The sequence below is a fragment of the Pseudophryne corroboree genome, chromosome 2 (assembly GCF_028390025.1).
Source record: "Pseudophryne corroboree isolate aPseCor3 chromosome 2, aPseCor3.hap2, whole genome shotgun sequence".
In the NCBI taxonomy this organism is placed as follows: domain Eukaryota; kingdom Metazoa; phylum Chordata; class Amphibia; order Anura; family Myobatrachidae; genus Pseudophryne; species Pseudophryne corroboree.
In genome coordinates, this window is record NC_086445.1 from 632,674,919 (window position 1) to 632,687,864 (window position 12,946).

The following is a 12,946-nucleotide window of genomic DNA, read 5'->3' on the forward strand; positions in this document are numbered from 1 at the left end:
GGGCAGATGTATTACCGGCATGGGGTGGCTGAACGGGATGCGGTCAACATCCCGCTGGACGGGATCCCGGCGGTCGAAATACCGACCGCCACAATCCCGACATATTCTCCCTCCGTGGGTGTCCACGACACCCATAGAGGGAGAATATAATAGTGTGCCGAGCGTAGCGAGGCACCGTGCCTGCAGCGTGGTGAGGCACCGTGCCCGCAAGGGGCTGCGTTCCGCTCGCCACCCCTGTCGGGATTGTGTGGTCGGGATTCCGGCATCGGTATTTTGACCGCCGGGATTCCGTCCAGCGGGATTACGTACTGATCCCGGCTGAACACACACCAAGGCGTTATCACTTTGCGCTTATCACTGCTTTATCACTTTATCCCTTCTCCAGGCTTAATACATCTGCCCCTCTGTGTGAGTAATAGATATACCACTCTTGGGTGTGCGGTCACATTCTGATATACACACGCCTTGGTGTGCTTTCAGCCACCCCATGCGTGCTTGTATCATAACACACCAAATAGTGGTATAGCTATAAAATGGCAAAACCAGAACAAAAAACTGCAACAAACGAGCGCCTAATCATCAAATAACAATGAAAACCAATACGTGTTTAAACAATGAAAACCAATACGTGTTTAGTAGGATTAAATGATCACAATTTTATGTTCCTGATGGTCTGCGCTTTTGCCGGAATACTATGTGTAGTATTGTGGTGGGGCATAGAGAAAGAACAGGCGGCTGCGCTGAATATCAGGAACGGAATACAATGCCAACGTAAAAAATAACAATGTTTATTTATAAAACATATAAAAGGTTAATTATCATATAACCGGTGAATAATATGTATATATAAAGAACATTCACTATGCGTGAACTGGTGGTCTGTTGTAATAACTCAGTTTTTAAGGGTGAAAGTACTGAGGGACTTTGAATTTACAAGGATTCCACTAATACACCTGGTACTTATCAATGATTTAACCAGCTGAACACGGAACTTTCACCCTTAAAAACTGAGTTATTACAACAGACCACCAGTTCACGCATAGTGAATGTTCTTTATATATACATATTATTCACCGGTTATATGATAATTAACCTTTTATATGTTTTATAAATAAACATTGTTATTTTTTTACGTTGGCTCTCTGTACATTGTATTCCGTTCCTGATATTCAGCGCAGCCGCCTGTTCTTTCTCTATAAAATGGCAAAAAACTTCCATATGGAGATGATGTAGGGTGAGACGGATACAGAAAAGGAGGGACAAATAGTTCTGAATAGGCTGTTTAAATTAAATCATTTTTAATGAATAAAAATTTACTACTGTGGCTGAGTGATGAGGTATTGGTGACAGAAGTACAGTAGTCCAGGTGTGCTGTCATGCTGGCATGTGTGCGGTCATGTGATCTAGTGTGTCCAATCATGTTAGTGGGATTTCTTTCATTATAACACAACATTTTATATATCTATTTAGCCTACAGTATATTAAAAAACAACTTATTGTGCAACTAATTATAATAGTAATATATAGGGGTATATTTACGAATGTTTGATTTTGTATGTCATAAGTGTGACCCATTATTTTAGAAGATAACCCCATAGAGGTCAGAGCAATTTTGTGTGAATTGGGGCACCCTCAACAGGTGCGAGATCAGGTGCCATTGCCGGCATTGAATTGTCGCGGCAACGGCACATTGTACCCATTGCGGCTAATTGGTTCGACCCCATTATCTTGCTCCAGGTTCAAGATGCCAGTCACTCTGTGCAAGTCAACGATTCAGAATCCAGCAAAACCCCACTCACTGAGGAACCACCCTTTTCTACTCAACAGCATGCAAAACCATGTGATCTACTAAACCATAGGTTCTCAAACTCGGTCCTCAGGACCCCACACAGTGCATGTTTTGCAGGTAACCCAGCAGGTGCACAGGTGTATTAATTACTCACTGACATTTTAAAAGGTCCACAGGTGGAGCTAATTATTTCATTTGTGATTCTGTGAGGGGACCTGCAAAACATGTACTGTGTGGGGTCCTGAGGACCGAGTTTGAGAACCTGTGTACTAAACAATACAAATTTTGAGTAATTTACCTTCTTACAGTCTTTAGTAGTTCACTGGCGGTGCTTCATGGCCCAGGCAAGCCCCTCTTACATTGCTGCAGAACAGCTGAATGTCCATTACTTTTTTCCTGTTACCTTTTCAGTCAGATGCGATAGAGGCTGGGTCAGACGCACTGGGCAGTGCAGATCATCATATTTGGCTTATTTTATAGTATAAAATTTTGGTCCCTATTGGTCATTGGAGGAAGATTGTTTTGGCTATTTTATGCTGTAACCATGATACTGGAGTTGCTTTAAATACAAGCCACCAGATTAGGCAGCTGCTTTATACATAGGTCCATATGTAATTGGACACTGACACAATTTGTGTAATTTTAACGGTTTACCAAAACATACTTAAGTTACAGTTATGTAATGAATAGGGTTTTAAAGTGCAGACAGTCATCTTTAATGTGAGGGTATTCACATCCAAATTGGAGGAAGGGTTTAGGAATTACAGCTGTTGAATATGTAGCCCCCTCTTTTTTAAGGGACCAAAAGTAATTGCACAATTGACTCAAAAGCTATTTCACGGACAGGGGTGGGCTATTATTTCTATGTTCTTTCTTTTTCAATTAAGCAGGAAAAGGGTCTGGTGTTGATTCTCAGTGTAGAAATATAAGCAATGCCCTAGTGTTCAAACCAGGACAAACATCAGGATAATATCTAATATATTAATTAAAATATTCACAGCAAGTAAGAAGAAACTAGGAGAAGAAACTGCAACTCCGACAATATAATGCTACAAATGTGGCAGCAGCAAACTCTGGATATAAATATTTATACAACAATAGATAAAATAGCAACACTAGCAATAAATCAGTAGTTCAATGTTACATAGAGCAACGCATCGATAGATGCATAAAATCCCAGGAGTTTAATATACGACTGTCATATGATAAAGGAGTGCAATGTTAAGATATAATATTCAGAGATTATTAAGTATGTCTAAAGGTGGGTACACACTGGCCGATATATCGGCCGTTCTCTTGAGCGGCCGATATATCGCGGGTCCGCCGGCCAGTGTGTACGGGCGATATGTCTGTGAACTCAGTCGTTCACAGACATATCGCGTCGTCCCTGCTGCACAGCCGACGGCCAATATATCTACCGATATATTGGTGCATCGCTGTGCGTGTAGGGGCAGTCGGCCAACTGCCCGTACACATGCTGCGGCAGCCGGCGGTGATTGACAGCTGTACTGGGCGGGCGTGTGTACCCGCCCGCCCAGTTCATGACCTCAGTTTCCGACGGATCGGGCAGTGTGTATGCTCAACAGACTGCACAATCCGTCCACAGATATATCTGCCGATCAATTGATCAGCAGATATATCTATCAGTGTGTACCCACCTTAAGCCTGCATAGTATAGTTGCTCCTGAGTGCTGTGATTAGACCAGGCTGAGCACTAGCAACTCATCGTTTCTCGGGCACGTAATTTCAGTGAAGGCACAGTTATATGCATTGATAAATGTTCTCTAATGAAGCAATGGTGTTGTCTTTAGGTCAAACTTGTATATGTCACATTCATGCAGCTGATGTTAGGAGTTAATCAAGATTCGGTAGTCTCTATAGATGGTGCATTGTAACCTTACTGGGACATATGTATTTAGGAGTGTCATATGGCAGCTGGATTTTAAACTGCTGGGATTTTATGCATCTATCGATGCATTGTTCTGTTTGCAATTGAACTACTGATTTGTTGCTAATTTATCTATTTTTGGTTAATATTTATATCCAGAGTGGCTGCTGCAACATTTGTAGCATTATATTGTCAGAGTTACAGTTAATTCTCCAGAGAGATTAACATTATAAATGTTACTTACTGGTTTGTGTACTGTATATTTTATTAAATATTATTCTGACATTTGTAATGATGTGAACACCAGCGCCTTGCCTATATTTCTATATCTTCATTTTTGTTTTGAGAAGGAGTTTTACTTTCAATTCTTTTTAGATTGATTCCAAGTGTGTCATTTCCTTCTGGAAGTTGCTGCTGTGAATCCACATTGGGCCTGATTCAAATGTGGATAGAGGAGCTGTAATAGAACTAATATGGTAATGACCAGGAGGTTTCATGCTTCCTACATGCATTACTGATCTGAGCTGCGTCATCTGCGACACCATCAGCCGGCTGCATGAACCATGGAGTCACGCAAGCCAGCCACAGCTACAACAAAGAGGCAAAGAAATCTCTGTCCTCGGCTGGAGATCCTGGCCCCATTCCTCCCCCATAACGACGGCGACACGCCTACATTTTGGGAACGGAGGCTGTTGAAGCCACCCCACCGCCCCCAAATGGCATCAGACTGTCAATTACTGACAGTCTGATGCCATACTGCGCCCGCCGTCGCAGACACATACTGCACATGTGCAGGACGGGCCCAGCTGATGTGCAAAACACAGAACATCAGTAGTTTGTGGCATGCGCCTCTGAATCAGATCCATCATGTGGTTAAAGCAGCTCTCAACACAAGTGATACAGGCCATCCTTAGGCTGCAAAAAAAAAAAAAAAATCCACCAGAGAGATAGCGGGAACCTCAGGAATGGCCAAATCTTCAGTTTGGTACATTCTGAGAAAAAAAAAGATGCACTGGTAAGTTCAGCAACACAAAAAGCCTGGACATCCACAGAAGACAACAGAGGTGAATGATCACAGGATGGAAACAGGATTTGCATCCAGACAAGGGAAGAACCTCTCCAGGAGGTGGGGATATTATTATCGGTCTAGCATAAAGAGAAGACTTCACAAAAGCAAAGAGAGGGTTCACTACAAGGTACAAACTAGTCATAAGCCTCAAAAATAGAAAGGCCAGATTGTAATATACAACAGCATATTTTGGACAGATATAACTGTACCAGAATGATGGAGAGAAAAAAGTATGCAGAGGGCTTGGAATGGCTCATGATCCAAAACATACTGTAGCATATCTTCTGTAAAAGATGGTGGAGGCAAGGTGATGGCATGGGCATGCATGGCTCCCAATGGCACTGGGTCACAAATGTTTATTGATGATGTGACAGAAGACAGAAGCAGCTGGATGAATTCTGAACTACAAAGAGATTTACTGTCTGCTTAGGTTCAGTTGAATTCTGCAAAGTTGATTGGACAGTGCTTCACAGTACAGATGGACAATGACCCAAAATATACTGCGAAAGCAACCCAAGAGTTTTTTAAGGCAAAGAATGTTCTACAATCACCTGATCTCAACCCGATCAAGCATGCATTTCACTTTTGAAGACAGTAATAAAGGCAAAGACCCACAAACAATCCGAGACAACAAAAGAGAAAAGCATTTGATGATGTCCATGGGTTCTAGACCTCAGGCAGTCATTACCTGCTGCGGATTTTCAACATAGTACTAAAAATGAACATTTTTTTTATGATTATGTTAATTTGTCCAATTACATTAGGGCCCCTGAAAACAGGGGACTGTGTATAAAAATGGGTGCAATTCCTCAACGTTTCATACAATATTTTTGTTTAACGCCTTGAGTTAAAGCTGCAAGTCTGCCCTTCAGTAGCATTTCCATTGCTTATACCCCTTTCACACAGCACAAATAACGCGGTATCGACCCGGCATATTGCCGGGTTGACACGGGTCGGTGTGAAAGGGCTATGGTCGAATTCCCGGGTCGCCTGACCCAGTAATTCAACCTGGGAATAAAGCAGTGTTGTACCTGGGTCAGTGGCAGCGTGAAGGACCCGATCACTAAATAGGGAGAAGCGGCGCGGAGATGAGCTCATCTTCCACGCCACCTCCACTGCTGGCTCCGCCCCCGCCACTATGGCAACCGGCCCAGCATATTGTGGTTAAGATTCCAATGCCGGATCCCACCCAGGATGGACCCATTTCCAATCCCCAGGAGGGATCTGGCATTGGCGGTGTGAAAGGGTTATAAGAGAGACAAAATTATGAAAATTGTGTCAGCAGTGGCAGGATGGCCAGGCAGACAGGGTGCCACTTGCTCCCCAGGCTGATACACTTTTAGTGATAACAGGGCCGCCCCCAACCGCGCTCTGCATATGTGTGTCTGGCTGCGGGAGGCTGTCTAGAGTGGCGGCTACTGTGGGTTGTGGCCGCTCCAAGCTGCTCTCACTATCATACTATTGGAGCTGCTGGGCAGCTCCACCTCCCGGGGCTACGGCTCAGTATGACAGCAGGCAGTATACATGATTGCCAGAAGAGCAGCTTTGGTGCGCGCCACTGCAGGGCAAAAAGAACTGAACAAGAATTGAGCTGTATAGGAACACAATATCACATTAAAATAAAGATCATTTTGTTGCTGCTACTGAGAGGAGAACTGTGGGGGGACAGTCAAGGTGCTCTGTGCGGGAGGGGGACAGTCAAGGTGCTTTGGTGCTGACATTGAAAGTGTTGGCGGGGAGGGGGAGATGATTGTATTATAGGGTGGACATTGATGGGGGAGGGTGAGTGCTGTGAGGAGGATTGTGAAGGGGTCAGTGGGATTGTTGTGAGATTGAAGGTGCTGTGGGTTGTACACTGAAGGTGTTGGGGGGATGCTTTAGGGTGGACATTGAATGGAGAGTTCTAGAGAGGGGCATGAAAGGGGCTGGGGGAGAGTGCTGTGATGTGGTTATTGAAGGTGGGACACTGAAGGGGCAGGAGGTGCCATGAGGTTCACAGTGAAGGAAAAGTGAGAACTGTGACATTGAAGGGAGTGACATCTGCAAGAGAGGTGGGGTGGGGTTACAGTTAAAATACTCAGTGAGATCCGTCAGTATTCAGAACGTTGGAGTGCTGCTGTCTACATTCTGTTGGGATCCCAACTGCTGGGATTGTAGTACCATCCCAAAAGACAGCTATGGAGTGGGAAATCAGGGATATATGCAGGTAGGTCTCAATGAGACAGTATGGAGATATGCAAGGAGGGCTGGCAGAAAAGCTAGGGCCAATTGATGGTGTTTGCCCCCAGGCTAAAAGTTGCCAGCCAGCCCGTGTGTGTCAGTATCCAAACATATATGGATCTAACTGTACTAGTAAGACCTGCATTGTGCACTAGTCAAATGATTGCCATTTTATCATGTATAAAGGACTCTTTTTAATGGACACCAAATTGTACTGTACTTTCTATAGTTTCCATCAGAATTTGCTCTGCATACTAGTTTATATCAGTGATGGCTAACCTTGACACTCCACCTGTTGTTGAACTACATATCCCAGCATGCCTTGCTACAGTTTTGTTATTTGGCCATGCTAAAACTGATGCAGGGCATGCTGGGATGTGTAGTTCAACAACAGTGTCAAGGTTAGCCATCACTGGTTTATATCCTAATCTCTACACTGACTCTATAACTTCCAGAATCCAATTAAGAGATTCAACCTCACATTTAAAGCCCCAATAATCTCCTCATCTCAGCTTGTCACAAGATCCATTCCACTTTTAGATCTGCTTCATACTTGTGGCTCATTTCCTCTCTGATCACCACCTCTCATTCATGCCTCCAATACTTTACCCCACTCGTGGAACTCCCTAAAGTTTTATCTCAGCCTAATAAGACAAACTTTCTCTAATATTATACTGCATAGTTGCATAACCTGAAGTTGTCAGAACCATACTGTAGACGTGTATGAAGAGCGTGCAATGCAACACACTGAAGATTTTATTTTCAAAGTAACATTTTAAAATATTTTATAATACCACATTGTTTTTAAAACTAAATATAGGATTACAACATTCTCGCAATGAATTTTGAGATAATATACATTAAAATTTTACAATATTTATGCACACAAGTGCAGCCACAGTTGTTGATAGATGATCTGTATTATTGTGAGTTCTCTAAATGTTCTCCAATACTTTGGGGGGATTCTTTTCCATCTGATGTCTCCAGCCTTTTAATCGATGAGTCCCGACGAGTGAGAGCTACACCCCTTAATCCGTGAAACCCACCAGATGAATTGATGCGCTTATCTACAGTAAGTTAAGAAAGATAGTGTGAGAATGTTAAATATTAACTGTTGGTGCAAAGTCTGGTGTTAAAAAAAAAATGGCTACATAGAGTTCTGAATGTGGTTTCAGGGGCAAACGCAGGATTTTTAAGGGGGGGTTTCCACGCACGCGTGGTGTATCTATGTGTGTATATATATATATATATATATATATATATATATATATATATATATATATATCAATGAATACAGTATTCCAGAAGATAACTACAACACCAGTTGCATGAACTTTTCGCTTTTTGTGCAACTGGTGTTACAGTTATTTTCTGGAATACAAGTCCGCTGGAGTGCCACTGTATTTATTGATATTCGGATCTTGGAGCTGTGCACCACCGCTGCTGCATATGGTCATATGGTACAGGGAGTGCTGGTCGTTCAGAGTGTGTGTGTATATATATATATATATATATACATACACACACACACACACACACACACACATACATGTATATATATATATATATATATATATACATACAAATACATGTATATATATATATATATATATATATATATATACACATACAAATACATGCATATATATATATATATATATATATATATATATATATATATACAGTATACGTGTGACACACGTACAGCATACATACATACAAACACAAACTGCACACACACATTGAATAACACGCACCATACTTATAAACATACACAAAACATACTTACACACACACACACACACACAGCATACCCACATAAATACAGTACATACATACACACACAAATAGTATACATATAAATAGCATACTTACTCACACAAACACACCAGATTACAACATGCCCTTCGAGTTGCGGATCCTCCTCTGTGACCCCAAAATGCCGTGCTGCGGTGCAAATCCTCCCCCCTCTCACTCCCCTTCTGGGAGCCGAGCACTGCCTATTATTGCGCGCGCTGTGCGGTAAAAAAACAGCCGGGTCAGCAGTCAGTCAGCGCTTCTGTAGAAGCACTGGCAACTGAGCTGAACAGGCAGCGGCTGGCCGGGCAGCACTGCTCGCGGGTGTCCCGCGGGTGCTGCAGAGATGGGGACAAGGCTGTCCCCGTCTGCTGAAAAAAAACCAGTTTTGGTCCGTAAGGGGGGGGGGGGGGGGGGTTTCTGGGTACTCAGAAACCCCCCCCTGCGTGCGCCACTGGGTTTTATAGCATAAATAAAAGTAACTGTACATTAAAATTCAAAGAAAGCTAAAAAGAGATTAGACTGACATTGCCAAGATATCCAATTTAAAGGCACTGTTCTCCCGAAAATCCGACATGCCTTCTACAATAATCATCTGACGGTAAAATTTCAAGGAGTCACCAAACTTATGACTAGGCACACACTCACCTCTGACAGTGATTTTTCATCATAAATTATAAGGCAAGGGACACTTAACCAATTGCAAACTATTCAATAAAGATTTTTTTTTTTTTACATATCTATTTTACAATTCAGGGTCAATCACCTTTTCTGACAAAGATATTGGAGTTTCTTGAACCCCTTTGACAATGCATCTTGATCACATTGGGGTAATTAGAACTGGGTCAATAGGGATAATTAGATCTGGGTCATGGGCTCTGCACTAGATGCCTCGAAACACCCCAATAGAAATTCCTTATAATTACACAGAACGTTTGAATGGTACCCCATACCGGACACATTCATTTGATAAAATTATATGACCCATCCTTTTGTTATCCCCAAAATCCAGAGGCACTCAATATGTGCCTAACCAATTTCACAGATTGACTCAAAGTGACGTCATAGGTTCGAGTCCTGCCACGGACCTACTGTGTGGAGTTTGTATATTTCTCATACGTCCTAGAGGATGCTGGGGTCACATCAAGAACCATGGGGTATAGACGAGATCAACAGGAGACATGGGCACTTTAAGACTTTCAAAGGGTGTGAACTGGGTCCTCCCTCTATGCCCCACCTCCAGACTCCAGTTTAGAATCTGTGCCCAGTGAGACTGGATGCACTCTGAGGAGCTCTACGGAGTTTCTCTGAAAAAGACTTATGTTAGGTTTTTTATTTTCAGGGAGAACTGCTGGCAACAGTCTCCCTGCTTCGTGGGACTTAGGGGAGAGAAGTCAGACCTACTTCTGTGAGTTTAAAGGCTCTGCTTCTTTGGCTACAGGACACCATTAGCTCCTGAGGGTCTGATCGCTAGGTACGCCTAGATGCTCGTTCCCAGAGCCCGCCGTCACCCCCCTTGCAGAGCCTGAAGTCAGAAGACAGGTGAGTAGAAGAAGAAAAGAAGACTTCAGTGATGGCTTCTGAGGTACCGCAGCGCTGGCACGCTGCGCGCCATGCTCCCACACACAGCGGCACTACAGGGTGCAGGGCACGGGGGAGGAGGGCGCCCCGGGCAGCATATATGACCTCTATAAGTAACTGGCAAGAGCGGACATAGTGCCAGGGCACTGTCCGGACCCCCGCCAGTATAAAAATGTATTTGAAAAGAGCGGGTCGGAAGCGCGCCATTATGGGGGCGGAGCTTAGCCCTCACAGCACACAGCCCGGTGCCATTTTTTCTACACAAGGCTGCAGAGACGATGGTCCTTCCTCACACTGCTGCATAAGTATCAGGGTGAAAAATGGGGGGGGGGGGGGGGGGCATTATATGTTAATTATAAAAGTGCTGCAGGTCTGGGGCATTTTCAGTGGTGTTTCATACCGTGATTGAGCGCTGGGGTGTTAGCTGGCAATAACTCCCTCTGTGTCCCTCTGACAGGATTTACTGTGGGTCTGTCCCCTATAGGCCCAGTGTGTCTGTGTGTGTTGGGTGCACGTGTGTCGGCATGTCTGAGGCGGAGTGCTCTTCCCAGGAGGAGACTATGTTAAAGACACAAACGGCTGTGGGAGTGACCCTGTCGGCACCGCCGACACCTGATAGGGTGAATGTTTTGGGTGCTTTGAATGCTAATGTGGTTCTGATAAATAAGAGATTGGATAAATCTGAGTCTCAGAACCAGGCATGGAAGAAATCCGTAGAGGATGTGTTGTTACAAGTCCAGACCCCCTCGGGGGCCACAAAAAAGTTAATTTGCCCAGCTGGCAGACACGGATACCGACACGGACACTGTCGACTATAGTGATGCCAGATTAGATCCAAAACTGGCAAAGAGCATTCAGTACATGATTGTGGCAATAAAAGAAGTATTACATATCACTGAGGACCCTACTGTTCCTGATACTAGGGTCTGTATGTATAAAGGAAAGAAACGTGAGGTAACGTTTCCTCCCTCTCATGAACTGAACACGCTTTGTGAAAAGGTTTGGGAAAATCCTGACAAAAAGTTTCAGGTTCCCAAAAGGATTCCAGTGGCGTATCAGTTTCCCTCTGGGGATAGGGAAAAATGGGAGTCACCCACCATTGTGGACAAAGCTCTATCACGGCTGTCCAAAAAGGTGGCTCTTCCGTCCCCTGACACGGCAGCCCAAAAGGATTCTGCGGATCGTAGGCAGGAAAATACATTGAAATCCATTTATGTCACCACGGGTACGCTACTCAGACCAGCCATTGCATCTGCGTGGGTGAGTAGCGCTATCGAAAAATGGGCAGATAACTTGTCATCTGAAATAGATACCCTGGATAGGGATAGCATTCTTTTGACACTAGGTTATATCAGGGACGCTGCAGTCTACCTAAAGGAAGCTGCAAGGGATATTGGCCTCTTGGGATCAAGGGCCAATGCCATGGCAGTCTCAGCTAGGAGAGCATTGTGGATTCATCAATGGAATGCTGATGCTGACTCTAAGAAAGCTATGGAGTCTCTACCCAGTGGCGTAACTTCATCCCAGTTGCCCGGAGGCAAGATAAAATGCTGGGCCCCCTCAAAAAAATAGTATTTTAACTGACTCTTTTATACCCGCCATCACATCACCGACCCCTCTATACCTTACATTAAATCACTGACACCTCTATACCCTAAACTATTGACCCATTTACACCCTACACTAAATGATTGACCCCTCTGTACCCTACACTACATTACCGACCCTATTGTACCCTACACTACATTGCAGACCCCATTGTAGTTAAAAAAACACAAACACACACATTGGCACAGATAGGAAAAAAAACCATACACATTGGCACTGATATAAAATAAAGCACATAGGCCACCACAAAAAGCACATAAGCCCCTGTAGGAAAATAATAAAACACATTGGCACTGATAGAAAAATAATACAGAACATAGGCCACCTCAGGAAAATAATACAGCACATAGGCCACCACAGTGAACAAAAATAAACAGTTCACCACAGTGAAAATAATGGGGGGAAAAATAGGTCACTACAGCAAAAATAATAAAACACATTATTAAGAAAATAATAAACACAATGGCGCCGATAGGAAAAATAACACACACATCGGCAGTGATAGGAAAAATAAGAATTTACTTACCGATAATTCTATTTCTCGTAGTCCGTAGTGGATGCTGGGAACTCCGTAAGGACCATGGGGAACAGCGGCTCCGCAGGAGACTGGGCACAAAAAGAAAGCTTTAGGACTACCTGGTGTGCACTGGCTCCTCCCCCCATGACCCTCCTCCAAGCCTCAGTTAGGATACTGTGCCCGGACGAGCGTACACAATAAGGAAGGATTTTGAATCCCGGGTAAGACTCATACCAGCCACACCAATCACACCGTACAACTTGTGATATGAAACCCAGTTAACAGCATGATAACAGAGGAGCCTCTGAATAGATGGCTCACAACAAGAACCCGATTAGTTAACAATAACTATGTACAAGTATTGCAGACAATCCGCACTTGGGATGGGCGCCCAGCATCCACTACGGACTACGAGAAATAGAATTATCGGTAAGTAAATTCTTATTTTCTCTGACGTCCTAGTGGATGCTGGGAACT

At 43.8% G+C, this 12,946-nt stretch overlaps 1 protein-coding gene across 2 annotated transcripts in view; it reads right to left on the bottom strand.

The window, feature by feature from the left end:
- Positions 1-7,690: 7,690 nt before the first annotated feature.
- Positions 7,691-12,946, bottom strand: part of DEF6 (DEF6 guanine nucleotide exchange factor) — a 299,363-nt gene continuing 294,107 nt past the window's right edge. Inside the window, exon 11 of one of the 2 annotated variants that reach the window (XM_063954909.1) lies at positions 7,691-8,033. In XM_063954909.1, the coding sequence (XP_063810979.1) occupies positions 7,888-8,033 (146 nt within the window). In that variant the 3' untranslated portion in view covers positions 7,691-7,887. The remainder of the gene's footprint in view (positions 8,034-12,946) is intronic. The other variant, XM_063954910.1, reaches the window with a different exon arrangement.